At 34.6% G+C, this 19,644-nt stretch overlaps 1 protein-coding gene across 3 annotated transcripts; it reads left to right on the top strand.

Moving 5' to 3' along the window:
- The first annotated feature begins 3,140 nt into the window (after nt 1-3,140).
- On the top strand, nt 3,141-13,677 carry LOC111593409 (sodium-dependent nutrient amino acid transporter 1). 3 transcript variants are annotated; one of them, XM_023306135.2, is made up of 10 exons: nt 3,141-3,227; nt 9,235-9,421; nt 10,531-10,888; nt 10,953-11,327; nt 12,090-12,456; nt 12,543-12,642; nt 12,953-13,129; nt 13,193-13,287; nt 13,348-13,556; nt 13,610-13,677. In XM_023306135.2, exons 2-9 carry the CDS (start codon nt 9,241-9,243, stop codon nt 13,516-13,518), a joined length of 1,824 nt encoding a protein of 607 aa, XP_023161903.1. In that variant the 5' UTR covers nt 3,141-3,227; nt 9,235-9,240; the 3' UTR covers nt 13,519-13,556; nt 13,610-13,677. The 3 variants fall into 3 exon arrangements, with proteins under 3 accessions (XP_023161903.1, XP_023161901.2, XP_023161902.2); XM_023306133.2 differs by lacking the exon at nt 3,141-3,227 and adding an exon at nt 3,478-3,677; XM_023306134.2 differs by lacking the exon at nt 3,141-3,227 and adding an exon at nt 3,478-3,677 and having other exon boundaries at nt 13,348-13,538; nt 13,610-13,633.
- Nucleotides 13,678-19,644: the final 5,967 nt, after the last annotated feature.

The raw sequence follows: 19,644 nt of genomic DNA on the forward strand, positions 1-19,644 counted from the left end.
ATATAGATATAGATATATTTCGATCTATATAAAAATCGAATAGTTCGGCATTTGCTTAACTTAAAACTTTTACACTTTGCGCAGTGTTGCAGTCGCAGCTAAATGATTTAAAGAAAAACAAAGAGTTAGTTACATAATATGCCTTTTGTATATGTATTTCAAAGAAAAAAACAAACGAAAACACAAGCAAAAACATATATATAAATATATATACATCAGATCACAACTGATGTGTGCTATGCGTGTGTCTCCATAGCAGAACGTAAAAGTAAATTTATAATTTTAATTGTTTTTGCTAGCATAAGCGTTGCATATGTATATGTAAATCAAATCACACACATCCACTCTTACCCACACTTACACACACTTACACACACTTACACACACTTACACACACTTACACACACTTACACACACTTACACACACTTACACACACTTACACACACTTACACACACACACACACACACACACACTTCACACACACTTATATACACACTTACACACAGACAACATGCTCTATTTATTAACGGATTTTTTTTTAAATAAATTTTAATTGGAAGTAAATTCGTTTTGCCAAAAGGCTAATTAATTTTAAACAATTGTTAAGTAATAGAAAGCAACGTACAAGTGTTGATAATTATACAATATAAACTATATATATATATATATATATATATATATATATATATATATATATATATATATATATATATATATATATATATATATATATATATATATATATATATATATATATATATATATATACACTTATAAGACTTGGCGCGTAATTTTGTTCTTATTATTTTTAATTTAAAAAAATATATATACATTTTTTGTTTATGTTTATGATTTCTTTTCCCCCAAAAACAAATAAAAAACAAAAAAAAAACGGAAAAAATTAAAAAAATGAGTAAAAAATAAAAAACAATTGTAGTGCAAATTTTTATAGAATTGTAAAAGATTTTGATAATTGTTTTTTTCATTGTCTGATTTCTGAATAAATAAAATACTTATTATTCTAGCATATTATGATACGCATATGTATGTATATTAATTACATATTACTTATGATTATTTTTATTATTATCTTTATTATGATTATTATTATGATTGTCAGTTTTTTTTTCTAGTTTTTTAATTTCACGTTGTAAAAATTGTTCACTTGTAAAATTGTTAATTAACAGCTTCACTGATTACACACCGACACACACACACCTAAACACACACACTGACATGCATAACAACTTGATGTAGACCACATATTAAATCGTAAATTTAACTTATAGTTATCGTGTTATATTATCTATTTCTATTCTAAATTTATATATTTGTATATATATATATATATACATAAACATATATATATATATATTTTTTGGTTCTTTAATTTAATAATGCTGAGACGATAAATACAAATAAGATTTAATTTATAGACACATTCAAGTGAAAATAATTTACAAAAACTTAGCTATTAACTAAATATAAAAATTAAAGCAACTATATTAAAAATAAAAACTTGAAAATCAAAATGAATGTTTGTTTTCTGAAGGTGTTGGGGGCGTGGCATCTGTTTGACTGCTTGGATTGCTTGACATATTTCCTAGCTTGTTATCGATAACTATCGATCTTATCCAAACTTAATGAACTGCTCATGACGAAAGTCTATCTTCTAGTCGGTCACTCCCGACTAAAGCAAGTGGCGCTGTTAAATAACATGGGCTTAACATACTGTTGAGCTAAAGCTACAGATGTATGACAGCATTTGTGGTTTCATTTATGTTCGCTATCTTTAGAACGGGCTATATACTCGATATGTAGTTATACCTTTCTAGGAACAACTCGCGTTCAATTCAATCTGAAATTCTTAATTGACCTCGGCAGCGTTTAACTTTTATAGTGCTTGATATGAAGCTCTTGTCTAGCGGCTCTGTAGTTCCCTTAAGATATGTATGCAGTGCTTGATTGTGCATGGAGAACGGGTTTATTGCCATCGTCTGACGCGTGGTAATAGTCCGATCGGCTGGGTATTCACCATTGTATAATAGATTTACCTCAGAATTGACAGTTGGAATTTTTTTCAATTGTACATCGCATATAAATATGTTCTAAGTAGTATATATGACCTAGAAGTCTATTTAATACATATCAAAAGTATCAAAATTTATGTTTTGTCTGCACTCTTATATATGAATACTTCATTTAAATATACAAATGTTTTTCTTGCTATATACCCTATAAGCCAAATGCAAAAAATTATTTTGTATACCCTGCAAACAAAAGAATTTTTAAGTACAACTTAAAATTGTATGCTGTATATCCTATAAGCATTAAAAGCTCTTGATATAAATATGTTTAATTTTATATACCCCGTTTGTGTTACATTAGTTTGATTTCAACTTAAGTTTAATTTTTGCATACCCTGTAAGCATAAGAGAGCGGCTTAATTTTAGATTTGATTAGATTGGGTATATTTAAAATGACTCCAGGGTAACTCATAGTCTTTGTGTTGCTCTTAAATAAACCTTCGCCTCAAAGTATGTATCTGAATAAGAGTGCAATTACTATAAAAATGGAGTACAGGGTATTTAGTAGTCGAACACTTTCTCAAGCCACAATAATATTAATCTAAGTGTGCATAAATATGCTTTGACAGGGTATTTCATAGTCCGTCATTTGAGACAAGCAGCTTGTATGCATTGTTATGTATCTAATTTGATTAAATTTGCTTTTGATTAACGGGTATCTACTAGTCGAGCATAGCCGTGCCTTCTTCAATGCGGGAATGCGTCAATTGTCGCTGTGCCCACCTCCAATAATCCTAATCACAGTCGACTGTAGTTTACCTGCTAGCTCTAGCTCTTGCTCCCTCTCGCTCGCTCTTGCGTGGGTGTTAGCTCAACCCAACTGTGCCGATACTGATGTTAATGATAATGATAATGATGCTGATGATAATGACATTGTAAGGTAAGATAAAAAAGTTTTGCACATGTACCTAAAGTGCTTACTGGAAGCGGTCCCAACTGTTGCTGCTGCTGTCGCAGCCCACCTGTGTACCTGTCTGCCTACCTGTGTACCTATGCCAATTGTTTTAGCTTGTTGTGATGGTTCTTAAAGCGCTCAAAGCTCAACACCGCCTCAGTTCTAGCCGTGGCATTCACGGCATCACAACTCAACTTCAACAAATTGAAAAAAAGCTAAAAATTAAGCGTGACTCGGTCATTGGTACAAGTCGTACTCTATCTCTCCCCCTCACTCTCTATCTCTCTCTCGTTCTCGCTCTCTGTACCCCTCTAGCTCTGCCTCATGCAGTCGCTGGGCACTCGTTAAAAATCCCATTGAAATAATATTATTAACTTTGACGCGGCGCTTGTGGTAATTGCATTAATTTCTATATAATTTTTTGGTTTTTTTTATTTTAAAATTTTTGCTTAATTAAATGTTCAGCAGTGCGTAAAAAATAAATAAATAAATATATATGTAAAAACAGCAAAATAAACATAAACAACAATAAAACAAAGCAAAAAAAAAAAAACAAGGAAAATTGCTTTGGGGGGCAAACGCGAAGGCCGCCTTGCAATGGAATTAAAGACAATGCCACAAAATGGGGCCAATGGCAACCCTCAACACAACAACAACAACAACAACACCAGTAACAACAGCAGCAAGCCAGATGTGAGTACAAGAACAAGTTCCAGTTCCAGCTCCAATACCATATGCCAAATGGAATGATTTTTAATTAGTTTGAAACGAAAGTGCAGAAAAAGTTTTTAGTGAGTGAATACATTTGCCAGTTCTAGTTCCAGTTCCAGTTCCAGTTCCAGTTCCAGTTCCAGTTGCACTTGCCCTTTAGATGGCATTAAAAGAAAGCGTTTTTGATTTCAATCTTTTGATTATTTTTTGATTTGAATTTGATTTTTGAAAATGCCCGAACCAGTTCCAGTTCCAGTTCTATTTCCGATTGGACTTAATCAATTTAAGCTCAAGTGCATAACTTGGACTTAGAATTGGTTTTAGCTGAAATAAAAGTGTTTTTGTGTACTTTTATTCAATATTATTAGATGAACTAGTTTCAGTTCCAGTAGTAGTTCCAGTTCTAGTTGCAGTCTGGCATGTTCCATTGACTGCTTTTCACTTAGCTTCAAGTATGGATGATTAGTTTTTGAGTGATTTGTAAATATTGATCATTTGCTGAAGTTCCAGTACCAGTTCCAGTTCTAGTTCCAGTCTTATAGTCAACCTCATAATTAGTTTTTAAGGTGCTTTCAAGCTATTGAATATTATTATCAGTATTACTAGAAACAGTTCCAGTTCCAGTTCCAGTTCCAGTTCCAGTTCAAGTTCAAGCTCAAGTTCAGGTTCCACTAGTGTTAAGGACTACTTTTTAATTATATTCAAGTCTAAAGTGCTAAAGTTCTCAAGTGCTCTTAAGTGGGCTACATATCGTCGGGAGTACCAAACAGGGAGAGACGAAGATGGAGGCAAGGTGTTGGAGCACCTGCCGTAGGAGTAGTAGAAATAGTCGTTGACGTTGTTCAAATTGCAGATTGTCAAAGACAATATGATGCTCTCTTGTGTCTTATGACTTATATAGCACCATTTAATCATTAAGGCCGACAAAGCTGAGGCCATAAACCAAAACAAACTTGTCTAATAGAAACTTGTCAATAGAAAACAAACTTACAGAACGTGGCACAAATTATCTATATCAGCTGTTATAAAATAGGAAAAAAATGCAACTCGGCCCGGCAGCAAGGGGATTATGTAAACTACAAATATCTACAGTGGATGTGTGAAAAACCTGACTCTGCTTGCCTTTGACAAGTTTATGGTGTTTTCCTAACTTATTATGGAATAAGCTCCAGCAACTGTGAACTTGTCTTGCCGTAAATCTGTAAATTCTGAGTTATTTATTATATGTGTGTTCAAAAACTGGCCATATGTCACTTCGTACAAAGAGCTCAAAATAACTGCACCATTATATTTAGAAATATGTGTATGAAGATCGGCTGTCAAGTGAACGTACGTACGGTATGAAGTAGAAGTAGAAGATGGCGATCAACTGATCTTGCCAGCTCATAGATCTTGTCTTGTCTTGCAGAGATTGTAGATTATCCTAGATTGTTGTAGATCATTATTGCCGATCATTGTTGGTCATTGTAGATCACTGTAGATCACCCTTGATCATTGCAGATCGTCCTTGAACTTTGAAGATAATTATAGATCAATGTTGATCATTGTAGATCACTGTAGATCATTAGCTGATGTTCACTGATTATTGCAGATCGTCCTTGGACTTTGCAGCCAATTATAGATCAATGTTGATCATTGTAGATCACTGTAGATCATTAGCTAATGTTCACTGATTATTGCAGATCGTCCTTGAACTTTGGCGCCAATTATAGATCAATGTTGATCATTGTAGATCACTGTAGATCATTAGCTGATGTTCACTGATTATTGCAGATCGTCCTTGGACTTTGCAGCCAATTATAGATCATTGTTGATCATATTATTTCATCGTTGATCATTGTAGGTCATTGTTAGTGTAGATCATTCTTGCTTATTATTGATCCTTGATCAAGTATGATTTACAATGATCAACAATGATCTATTATGATCTACAACTTTTGCTGATCAATGTTGAGCATTTGATGTCATTGTATATTAGTGTGGATCATCCAAGATCATTATATATATTTGCTTATCAATGTAGATCTTTGCTGATCATTGCAGATCACTGTACATTGGCAATGAAAGTTCAGTATAGATCATTGTAGATCTTTGTTGATCATTGCACAAACTTGATGGCTGTAGACCATTGTAGATCCTTGACGGCCTTTATCGATCTTTAAATTAACCAAAAGCAAAACACTCACATCTAACAAACTGATCTTTTGTGTTTGTGTAGATCATTCAGAACAATGGACAGCATGATCAATTGATCGTTAGCTCACTTTGTTGAGCATTTAGCTCTTACAAATTGCATTTGTAATCAAAACATTTCAATCAAAAAGTTCAACTGATTCTGTGTTTCTCTGTTGCTTTTATTGAGAATCTTTCAGTTCTTTTACTGTATAAGTTCTGAGTATAAATGGGGCACATGTGAATTGCTTCCACTGCTCTTTACAGATAATTAAGATCTATAAATATATACATCTATCTGAAATATATTGTCTGACAATATTGTGATAAAGCAAACATGTCGCAAGGTGTTTGAACTACAATTAAAACGAAAACAAAAAAATAAAAGAAAAATAAAATAAAAACAAAAATTCCAGAAAGTCTCTTGCGCCTTGCTCTGCGATTCACAAATGCCCCAGCTAAAGTTGCCGATCTATATGATGGTATTTGCACAGACTTTCTGGCAAGCTGTCCAAACAGTGGTACTCATAGAAACGTTAAGGGCCCTCCTCCGATAACTGTTGAGTGACTTGAGTCATTGAGTCTGGGGGTTATTTCCTGGGCTTTCTAGCTCTTAATTTCTTGATTTGACTCATCAACTGGTTTTTCGCTGGTTAACTGCAATAATAAAATGGTAAGTATTATCAATAGTCACTGCTATTTGCGTTTATGGTTATTCCGAACTGCGTTTTGAATACCGAATACCTCTCTGAAAATGCATATCAATGGGGTATATTAGGAGTTGTGTGAGCTTTAAAATTCAAGCAAAAGTTGATCTATTCCTTGAGTTATCTAATTTATAATTTGATATATGTCGATGATTATCGACTTATGCAATCCCTTATATTATGTACATAAATATTTTTGGGTTTAGCTTGGCTCTACGACAGTCGAAATGAATCAAGTCTGATACTTTGTAGGTTACTTTAGCCAGATACCCTATAAAAAAGAGCAGCGCTCATCTTTGATAGACTTAGAATACATAAATTGAAGTCAGAGAAAATTGGCTTGCTGTGTTTAGGGTATTTTCTAATCGAGCAGCTTCGCCCTGCTTGGGCTAACTGGTTTTCATACTAGCGTGCATTAGTCAAAGCTTGTTTCACATTTTGCTTTCCTAACAATTTGCAATTATATTTATGACTTGCATGTCTCTCCCTCTCTCTGCCCCTCTCTCCCCCTCTCACTCACTCTCACTGACTCTTTCTGTATATATGTATGCTGTATCGTGAACTATGTATGTGACTGCCAATGCAGTTGTTTAATTGTTTTTGCTTTTATCACAGTAGTTTCCACATAAGTTTATTTTTCTATTTCTAAGCCCATTAGGGAAATACTGAATTTTGGAACTTTGCTAAAATCTTTTAAGAGTCCAAGAAGCATATATAGAGATTCTCGATTATGATTAACAGCCGCCTTGATCTAGCCCTGTACATTCGTCTCTCTCTCTCTCTTTACCCTAAAGCAAGCTTGTGTCAAATAATCGATAAATTGCAATCGATTAAAAGCAAACAAACTCTGCGTATAACTCTTATATTTTTAGCGCTAGAATTACCAAATGTTGCATTTAGTTTCGTGTTTATTAAATGCAATTTTGATTTTTTACATATGTAAATATATTTTTTTTTTTTTTACAAAATTTACTAAGTAAATGTTAAATTGCAAATGTTTTCCAGCTTTTTTGAAAGATTGAGTTTTTTATGTTCCCTACAAATATCTATTTAAGTCTTATGAACATGTGCCGAAAATTTTATGGAAATTCGTTACGAAACACAGAAGTTATTAAAGGAAACTTGTGCTCGGTTGGCTAAGCCACGCGGCAATTAACGCTGCCAGTTTGCCTATGCACGTACACATACGCTCAACTGCGTGCATTCACATGGCAATGCTATAAATAGAATAAAACTTGCAAGTGAATTGTTTACAATTGTTGGCCGTTCGCTTGCTTTAATTTTGCATTTGAGAGCGGGCGGCGCAATGCTAGGCTGGCGCTTTGGGAGAGGCGTTGGCGAGGCAGCGCATTGGCTTCGGGTTCGAATCTCGTGAGAAATTGAGATTTTTCTTAGGATTTTTTTTTTTCAAATTTTTTATTTTTTCAAGTCAGATAAATCAAAATTCACTGTCACATGACCATTAAAATTGCTATCTTATCAAAGCCCTAAATCAAAATTTTTTTCTCTGCTGCTTGTGCGGCTCAGCTTTAATCAAGGTATATCTTCCTAGTAAATTGTAAAATTTGACTGACTAACTATATTGGGGCCCATAATCTGTATCGCAACTGTAGCTGGCTATAAATTGGCTATCGTATATGATTCTCATTTATAGCAATCAGTTTCAATTTAATCAGATTTTTTAGATATATTATACTCTGATTTTCCTCGTACTAAATACCTAATCGAACTCAGCAAAGTCAACAATTTGTCACATTTTGTGATAAATTATTGTAGTACGCTTTAGGTAGACTATGATCGAGCAGTATAAAAAGTATAAAGTGAAAAATCAAAGTTAGATAAAGGCGCTAACGATTTTTATGGGTGCTATAAAAAAAAACAAGAACGAAAATAGAATTTAGTGAAGGCGTTTATTATACTCGTTCATGAAGTGATTAGAGTATATTGGCTTTGTGGAATTTCCGCATTGCTGTGCGTTCATCTGACCCATATCTGGAGAGTTTGGATATTTTACTCGTCTAAAAGAGATGAATCTCCGTCGATTAAGTTGCCTGGCAGAGTCATATCTGAGATGCTTTAACGTTACTCTTGATCCCATCCGACGGCAAGAGTCTTGCTTGTCCAACTTTAGAATGTAGCTATTTCGGTACACTCTCAGTCATCGTATAATCGCATAGATGTGTCTTATCTAGCGAATTCCCAGTATCAAGTGTCAACTGCGAATTTTGTTAGATTTCTTGCAGAAGTTCTGCCTTTGCTCTTTGCAAGTCGAGCGCCCAAATATTTGCACTTGAGTCTGCGAGAATTATGTGCAAACATCAACAAGGCATTAAATAAATCAAATATCAACTCTAAATGCGATAACATTGACCGAACTTAAATTCCAGCTCATCAAATTAGATAATGCCTAGAGAGATACAGAGGGCGCGACTCGAGAGGCGATGGAAGATGATCTGATAGGAGAGGCATTTGCCTAGCCAAGCGATAGAGATAGATGATTAGGTAATCTATTAAATAAGACTAGGCACGTGAGGGCCAAAGAGAGAGAGAGATAGAGCGGGGGAGAGAGTCATGGAATATTATCATATATCATATGAACACATAGGAAACTTTGAGTAGTCTGGCAACTCTTCACGTATATTATATGATTATCTCCTTAGAATAATATGAAGGAGGCACAGCAAAAGGATGCGGGACGCACGAATTGGTCGAATGGCCTGGAATTCCTAATGTCCTGCATATCCGTCTCTGTGGGCCTGGGCAACGTCTGGCGCTTCCCTTTCACTGCCTACGAGAATGGAGGAGGCGCATTTCTTATACCATATATCATAGTGCTATTCCTGATCGGTGAGTATACCGTTGTAAGCTAATCATAATAGTTATGATGATGCCAAAGCTGATAATCATGTCGCAAGTCATAATGTAATTGTAATGCTGATAATAAGGCTAATGTGAATGATGATGATGATGATGATTGATGAATGAATGAATGATGACGATGAATGAATGTTGATGATGATTAATGAATGAATGAATGCTGAATTTAGGGTTGATGATGGTGGATGATGGATGATTATGACGATGATGATGATGATGATGATGATAATGATGATGATGATGATGATGATGATGATGATGATGATGATGATGATGATGATGATGATGATGATGACTCTGTTGATGATTATGATGATGATGATGATAATGATGATGATGATGATGACGATAACGACGATAATGATAATGATGATGATGATGATGATGATGATGATGATGATGATGATGATGATGATGATGATGATGATGATGATGATGATGATGATGATGATGATGAGGATGATGATAATGATGATGATGATGATGATGATGATGATGATGATGATGATGATGATGATGAGGATGATGATAATGATAATGATGATGATGATGATGACGATGATGATGATGATGATGATGATGATGATGATGATGATGGTGATGATGATGATGATGACTCTGTTGATGATTATGATGATGATGATGATGATAATGATGATGATGATGATGACGATAACGACGATAATGATAATGATGATGATGATGATGATGATGATGATGATGATGATGATGATGATGATGAGGATGATGATAATGATAATGATGATGATGATGATGATGATGATGATGATGATGATGATGATGATGATGATGATGATGAAGATGATGAAGATGATGATGATGAAGATGATGATGATGATGATGATTATCATGATGACGATACTGATGATGAGGATGATGATGATGCTGATGGTGATGATGATGATGATGATGTATAATGCTGATGATGAGGATGATGATGATAATGATGATGACAATAATAATAATGATAGTAACAATATTAATAATAATAACAATAACAATAACAATAATAATAATGAATAATAAATAATGAATAATGAATAATGAAATTCCATTAGGCAAACCCATGTACTATCTGGAGATGATAATTGGACAGTTTACGAGTCAAGGCACGGTAAAGATCTGGTCCATATGTCCGTCGTTTCTGGGCGTCGGCTATGGTCAGGCCTTTGCCACAATCTGCATCGTTACGTATTACTCATCGCTGTTGGCCTTGACTCTGTACTACTTGTTCGTGTCGTTTCAATCGGAGCTGCCTTGGTCCTATTGCCGGGACGAGTGGGCCAACTGCGTGAACTCCATACCAACCGAGTATGTGGAGACTGCATTGGCGAACACCACCTCGGCATTGGCTCGGGAGGCGAATAGCTTGACGAACGATACCAAGCTGCGGAGCAGCTCCGAGCTCTACTTTCTGTAAGTTGATCGGTAAATAGAGTATATATATATATATATTGGACTGCCTCTGTTTTTTTTAAAGTAATGTTGTCATCAAGGAGAAGTCGGACATATCAGATGGCATCGGTGCGCCCGACTGGAAGCTGACCATTGCGCTGTTTGTCTCGTGGGTCGTCATATTCCTGGTGATAATGCGCGGCGTGAAGAGTTCCGGCAAGGCGGCCTATTTCCTGGCCCTGTTCCCCTACGTCGTGCTCTTTGCCCTGCTGGGCCGAGCCGTCACCTTGGAGGGCGCCGTCGACGGCATCATCTTCTTTCTGCGGCCCCAATGGGGCGAGCTGTTGAACCCCATCGTCTGGAAGGAGGCTGTCGTCCAGTGTTTCTTCTCGCTGGCCGTGGGCTGTGGCCCCATCATCATGTTCGCCTCCTACAATCGATTTGATCATGGCATTTACAGGTGAGTGCACCTCTATCATCGTACATATATGGATAGCGAACTACATTGATCGATAGCAGCTATCGATATCATACTCTTCTTATTTAACTCTCTCCATTGAGCTGTATCTATCGATCTGTATGAAACTTTATCAGTAGGCATAAACTCTTCACTCGATCATTTATCAAGCTTTATCTATCGGAAGCTATCGATCTTTTGAGCTTATTTTACTGTCTAATGAATTTTTTAAATTGATCTTTGCTTATCAAGCTTTATCTATCAATCTTTAAGTATCAAACACGATTTATCGAACTTCTCTTAAATTTTTTACATCGAACGTAATTATCGATCAATAACTATGCAACTTTGTCTATCAATTTCAATATCTATCGAGCTTCATTTATATATCGATATCTATGAAAAGTTTTCTATCGAATCATTTTTTCGTACGTAAAGCGATAACTATAATCACGTTTCATCTATCGATCACTACCAATCGAGAGCCGTCCATTGAATTCTTTCTATCGAACTTTTTTATCGATCGCTATATATTTAGTATTATACATCAATCGAATTTTATCTATCGAATTTTATCTACTTCATCTTTCTATCGAACATAATTTATCGATCACTATCTAATGAACTCGTTGCTTCAATATATCGCGTAAACTCTTTCTGCTCAGCTCAATCTATCAAACACTAATTAGATCCAACATTGTTTATATCCTTCAATCTATCAAACTCCATCAATAACTCTGGCAATGTTTATCGATCTTCTCATAGAGACGCCATGATTGTCACCACCTTGGATACGCTGACCAGTCTGCTGGGTGGCATTACCATATTTGCCATACTTGGAAACTTGGCGCACAATCTGAAGGCGGACAATATCCGGGATGTGGTGCGAAGTGGAACTGGCTTGGCCTTCATTTCATATCCGGATGCGATATCGAAATTTCAGGCGGTGCCGCAGCTCTTCTCGGCGCTCTTCTTCTTCATGCTGTTCGTGCTGGGCATCGGATCGATTGTAGCGCTGCAGAGCACAATTGTGACCATCATCTGTGATCAGTTCAAGTCGTGGAAGTATTGGAAGGTAGCGCTGGTCACATCCATCTGCGGTTTCCTCATGGGCTTGGTCTACGTAACGCCGGTACGTCTAGCCTGCAGTTTTCTATGGAGGCTGAAGTCTTGACTTAAATAAAATATTTTGTTTCACTTCTATTTTCCCGTGCATAGGGCGGTCAATGGATCCTGACCCTAGTCGATTTCTATGGAGGAACCTATGTGGTCTTCATATTGGCCATTTTCGAGCTGTCGGGCATTATGTGGATATACGGTAAGGCTGGGCAAAGCAGCGAGGGCAAGGGCCTAGAGAAAGTCCATGACTATATTCACTCTATCTATCTATCTCCCAGGGGATATAGCTGTGTCTATCATCTAATATATCGCCCAGCTCATATAGCTGTCTCTATCTATATCTAGTTCTATCTGTGTCTATCTATCTCTATCTAGCTGCTATCGCATATGTATCTGCTTCTCATGTGTATATATATAGTTGTCTCTTACCATATGTATCTGCCAGCCTATACCAGGCAGCCTCTTGATAAGCTTACATCCATGCCATTCATATTTTAATCCCTTCGCAGGCCTTGAGAATTTTTGCGATGACCTCGAGTTCATGAGCAACAAGAAGGTTTCACTGTACTGGCGCCTCTGTTGGTCCTTCTTCACGCCAGTTATGATGATCGTGATATTCATCTACTCGATGGCAACTATAAAGCCGATCAAATACAGTGAACTCTACTTTCCCGTTGCTGGCGATGGTAAGCCAATAGCCAGGTGTGGAATAGCCAGGTGTCTAGCTAATATTTCTATGCTTTATATAGTTGCGGGCTGGCTGCTCTTCGTTGTGGGCGCTGCCCAGTTTCCGCTCTGGGGCTGGTGGTACATCTCGACCCACAGGCGTGGCAGCTTCGCCAAGGTAAGGTCGGAAATATATATTAAACGAGCGCCCAGATTGTGACCAATCATACCTTTGCAGTCGTTCATGGCCTCGTTGAGGCCCAGCAGCAAGTGGGGTCCTGCGAATCCAGAGCATCGTCACGCTTGGCTGCTCTTCAAAAGCGATTTGGCTGCCAAACGGGCGAACCAAGCGAAATCGAATAAGTTTGGCTTCTTCCAGCAGAAGCTGCGCAACCTGTGCGGCAAATAGGCCCAGAGATTAAACAGATTGTACTGTCCATATAAAACGTATGCCTAGTTCTATGTCCTTTCGATTTGCCTAACTTACAAATTATTTTCAGCAATCAAAAAGCACAAAGATTTTCACAACTGATTGGTCAGAGCTCTTTCTTTATGTATGTGTATTTAACTATAAGTAAATATATATGTATATATATTTATATATAACTGTATAACTGTAATATATATAGCAACTTGTACAATTTTACTAATATTTTATAGTCGTAAATATTTTAGAATGTTTTTTTATTATTATAATCGGCAATTGCAATAAATTATATTTATATATTATAATTTAGTTTCAATATAGCTAATTCCAATCTAAGCCAACCGGCTATAGCTCTGCGCATCTGACCAATCTTCAGCCGATTGTTGCCTCAAGTTGCCAAGTGAGCCGCATGGCCAGCTCACCTGAGGAGTGCCTGGCTTAGGGATGCGTCGTGGGTCATAATACATGTGCAAATGGCAAGGCTAACTAGATATTTCAATAGTTCTCTGCTATCGATAATATTGTTATCGATAATAGTAACCCGCTTACTGGGTCAGTCTAGATAGTGTGCTAAGATCTCAACTGATCAGCTGTTCTATATAAGCTTCAACGGATATATAGCTTGGACAATTTGCCACGCCTACCAGTGGGCGTGGGCATGGGCTTAACTGGCTAAGCAAGTTTCAGAAGAATTCGAAATTTGAGTCGAAAATCAAGCCATTCCATCAGATCTCTTCAGTTAGTGGGTAAGTTTACAGTTGCAGCTAAATCAAAGACAATTTCGGCTAATTTTTCATACAAAGCCCTTTATTATGTTAAAATTTTTCAATTTTTCTTCATAAATTAATAATTTACAACTTTTACTTAATGTTTTTTGTTTTGGTTTTTTTTTTATTTTTGTTTTTTGTTTCTTCCCATTTTTCTTTTTGTTTCTCTCTTGTAATTAGTGTTTATTATTATTTTTATAAATTTTTGTTTTCGTTTTCTGTGTACATTATAACAGTACAATTTGTTTTTTTTTTGTTTTTTTTTTTTTTAATTTTTTTTTATTTAATGGTAAATTTGCTATAAATATTTAGTGGGGGAATTCTTATGAGGTAAATGCTTAATGAGCAACAAAAAAAATCAGATCAGTTTATGCTACATACACACACACACACATACACACAAACATATATGTATGCATGTATGTATATGTATATATATATATACATATATATATATATATATATGTGAAATAACAAATTGTAAATCTAAGAAAACATGTTTCAAATTCTTTACTGAAATATATATAATATATATAAATATATATATATATTTTAGTAATTGTTTTTATTTGCTTGTTTTAAAATTTTTTTTTTGGTATTTTTTTTAGACAAAAAAAAACATTTTGTTTATACGCTTTTAAGAACTAGTTTTTTAAAATTTCATTTATGTTCGTCTGCTAATATATGTATATATAACTGTGTCTATATGTGTGTGTGTATGTGTCTAGATGTGTGTGTGTATATGTGTGTGTGTCTGTGAATTTTTGTAAGTGTGTTTCCTCTTTCACTTCGTTTTTTTTTTAATCGTAAAATACTAATTTAGCAAATGTAGGCACCCTAAATATTAAAGCTTTTGCAAAACACGATTTCTCGCTAAAATATATATATATATATATATATATATATATATATATATATATATATATATACATATATATATATATATATATATATATAACAATTTGAATTGAAATATACAATATTGTAAATTCAAAATAAACTATTTAGCCATTTTTTTTATTTTTTTTTGTTTTCAATATTTTTGTTTTTAGCTTTTATTTCTTTTAGAAACTTTTTGTTTTTTTTTTAGCATTTAATTTTTGGATTAGTTTAGCTTGTGGTTTTTAAATTGTTTTTTTTTTAATTATTTTTTTTTTTAATAAAAAAATTGTTTCTCATTTTTGTTTTTAAATATATATATATATATATATATAGAGTATATATATCGGTTTAATTGTTTAGTTTAACATAATTTTTGTTTATGCTTAATAAATTGGTCTTTGCTTCGGCTTTCGTTCGACTAGTTCTGAATACATTTCTATAATACAATGTAAGGTCAAATATGATCTTTCTATATATAGTATATAGTATATAGTATGTTGTTCTTTGTATATAGTATATACATATACATATATAGTATATATAGTATATATATTTTTTTTTTATGTTTTTCCTTTGACGTGTTTTCGTTCATTTTCGTGTTGAGTTCGAGTTTTTTCTATGGTTAATCCACGTTGTTAGTGTTGGGTGTTGCTGTGTTTTTGTTCTTGTTGTTGAACTGTGTTGCACAGTGTAAATATATTACCAAAAAACTCTTCTTCATCTTTAGGTTTCTTTCGCTTGTTCGCTTTGCACTTGTCGCTCTCATTTAGCTGGGAAACTGTGAACTGAAGCTTTTGTGACACTGACACACACACGCACACACACACACACACCCACACACTCATGCACACACATGCACATATAGAGTGTGCACAACTGTCGTCTTTAGAACCAAGAACAACAAACAAAATCTCTATTCAAAAAACAACAAGAAACAAATGAAAAAAAACTGCCTAAAAAGTTGGGCTCTATAAATTGGTATTTTAGCACTAGAAAAGTAGATACATCTATACATATATATCAATATATATCTATGACTATTAAAGATTTTTCGATTTTTCGACTTTTGGTTTTTGGTATTTTCTTTTTTTGATTTTTGCTGCCTGCGTACCATGCAGCCTATGTAAACTTGGTTTAGTTAAGATTAAATTAGTTTAGTTATATATATATATATATATATATATATATATATATGTTGGGTTTGCTCTTGCTTCTAATTCAGTTTTTTCTTTTCGTTTTTGTATAATTTAAGACCTGTCTTGAAATTTCGGTCCCTCATATCAAAGATTTTCATTTTGTTAAAGGTATTGTGTTTGTTTGTTAAGGAAACCAGTTCATACGCGGGAAAAAATTTTGTCTCTTGTTTATATATGTTCTATATATGTTTGTTGTTCTGTTTGTTCTGCTTGTTCTTGTTGTTGTTGTTGTTATTGTTGTTTAGTTGAGGTGTTGAAACCCAAATGTGCATTTATATAGTTTATAAACCATTAAAGCTGGGCATACTTCAAGCTCTCGCGCTCTGCATCTCTCTCCCTCTCCCTCTCCCTCTCTCTCTCTGTCTACCCTGTACCCTTGCCAAAATGGGCATGTTTGTTTGCATTTAAGACTTCCTTTGTGTTGTGTGCGTGTGCGTATGTGTGTATGTGTGTGTGTGTGTTTTATATATTGTGATAAAGCTATTTTGACAGCAGTCTTGAACGTTCATTTCAATTTAAATATTCAATATTATATAAATAGGTATACATTTTTTAAGGGCTTCTTTTGGTTTTGCTTTTTCTTGTTCATCATTCCCATCTTTAGTCAATTTTCTACTTTCCAAATCATTGTTGCGTCTATCGTTGGACTTACTGCAACTGGCAATATGAATATATATTTTTCATCTTTTATTTGGTTTTTACCCAAGCCAGAAATATGAAAAGCAACGAAATTCAATCGATTTACATATTTTTTATGAAATGTCCTTTGTCGCAGCCAACTTAATGCACACACTTTGACGCTCTGGCGCAGCCAACTTAATGAGTAGCCGAGTTCAGTGCTGCCAGATCGTTGAAGCAAAACCAGCAATTGATATCGAATTGAATTTGATCTTGAAGCTCTGCAAACTAATTTGGAATGTGATCAAAATTTTTTAGTAAATACCAAAAAACAACTAAATTTCTTCTTTTTTGGCTATAATTGACGCATTTCTATTGCAGCGCTTGGTACAAGTTTTCTTTAGCTAAACGAGCTGAAATTTATTTTCTCTTTTTTTTTTTCGATCAGTTGCGAAGTTCTACTTGGGTATTTTGTTTGTTTAAGGGGGGTTTGATCCATTCGATTTAACTGGTATTTTTTTTTGTAATTTATTTTCTCTCATTGGCATAGGCTTTTCGGGGAATTCAGTTGTAAAACTTGTTGAACTCTTTTACTGATGTTTGTTTAGTAATTTTTTATACGTTTTTTTTTTACTTTTTTCTTTACTTACTTGCGACACGCCTAAAAGCTTTTAATAGTTTATGCGTTATATATATCTATATATATATATATATAATTTTTTTCTATTTCTCTTTTAAGTTTACTTCATTTACCTATTAAAAAAAACAATTAACTTCGATGCTCGCAGTTAATACTTCATTTCCTTTTAGAATCTTTAGAAAAACTTTCGTAGCTGTGCCACTCGTCTATAAACTAGAAACTAATTTTATGCTTTAGTATTTTTTGGGTATTTTTTTGGTATTTTTCTTTACAACTAATTGAATTATTTTTTGTTTTGTTAGTTTTTTCTTTTTTTTTTAAATATATTACAAAATTCAATTAAAATTCATTTTACTTGACTAATTTTTTTTTATTTTTTTATTTATTTTTTTTCATTTATTTTATTTGTTTTTTATTTAGTTTTTATTCATCTCGTAACTCTCTCAAAAGCTAGTCAGGTTCTTAATTGAGTTTCTAATTCTTGGGCTGTTTGCTTTTGGGCTATTTTTAGCATATATATCATATATATACATATATATGTATATATATGTATATATAGCAACATTTTAGTTGAACCTAGTTGAATTTTTTATTGCCTAAAACAATTTGAATACTCGTATTAACATCTTTAGTATATACTATGCTATGTTACCTATATATGCAGCAGACACACACCAAAAAAAAAACAACAACAGCAATCAGACACTCACACACACACACTGATTTATTAACACACACAATGTTCTGCTTTTTGGCCAAGTCAATTGGATCTCAACTAAAAGTGTGAATGGGAAACGCTGTCAAAGCCTTAATAGTTATTGTGATACTCGCTCACATGCTTCAAACTGGGCATATGTGTCTTAAGTCTTGGAATTCGGCTCACTTTGGCTGCTACTACGGACTGGCCTCCTCTAGGGAGGCGTGGCAAACATAATTGAAGCTAGACTCAGGCAGAATCCCTTTTACACTTTATAGCGCTATTATCTGTGGGCGAGCATTGTGCAGTCGGCTTTGCCCGACTGCTAACAACTTACGGCTTAGTTTAGTTTAGTTTAATCTAACATAGTTCTATTATAGTCAACTCTATGCATTTTCTATGGTTTAAGAAGCTTTGCTCTCTCTCCCACGATCTCCCACTCTACTTCTCCCACTCCCCCACTCTCCCACTCTCCCCCACTTTCTCTCTCTTTCTCTCTTTTAGCAGACTTGGCTTGAATTGTGTTTATCGATCTTCATTCATTCATTCAACTTTACCTTTCACACCTGCTTATATTTGAACTTTATGCTAGGTAATTCCAATCCAATTTACTAGATAGACTTAGAAAAAAAAAACACTATTCAAATATGTATATATATATATATATAGTATGTATATATATATACAGCTATATATGTATATGCTAACATTTGACTTTTGTCTTTCCCATTTCGAAGTGGATCTATTTACAAAAGGCCGATTTCGAAACTAGACTTGTAGAATTACTAATATTACTATTACTGGTATTATTACTATTATTACTATTGTTACTATTACTACTATTATTGCATATACGTTCTCTTTTTCTAGTAAACTTATTCTCGGTGATCTTTGTGGCCAACGACGCTGTCATCGCAGCCGCAGCCGCAGTCGCAGTCGCATCGTTATCGATATCGATATCGACATCGCCTGTTATCGGATGACTCTCAACATCTTCGGGTATAGCTGGTATGCTAATGCTCTCAACGATGCGCTGATGCGAGTGCGAATGCGAATGCGAATACGAATGCTGGTGCTGCTGATGCATCGATTGATAGTGTTGCAGTTCGATGAGCTGTTCCCGTTCCATCGACGATGTGGGCGAGTGGAAACGCTGTCGCAGCGCCGTCTCCAGCAATGTTGTTGTTGTTGTTGTTGTTCTCGTTGGCGACATCGATTTGGACATGGGCATTGTGGTTCGAGTTGTTCCAGTTGTTCCAGTTGTTCCAGTTGTTGTTCCAGTTTTAGTAATAGCTGATGTTAGTTCTG

Source organism: Drosophila hydei, unplaced genomic scaffold (assembly GCF_003285905.1).
Source record: "Drosophila hydei strain 15085-1641.00,03,60 unplaced genomic scaffold, DhydRS2 tig00000237-arrow-arrow-pilon, whole genome shotgun sequence".
In the NCBI taxonomy this organism is placed as follows: Eukaryota; Metazoa; Arthropoda; class Insecta; order Diptera; family Drosophilidae; genus Drosophila; species Drosophila hydei.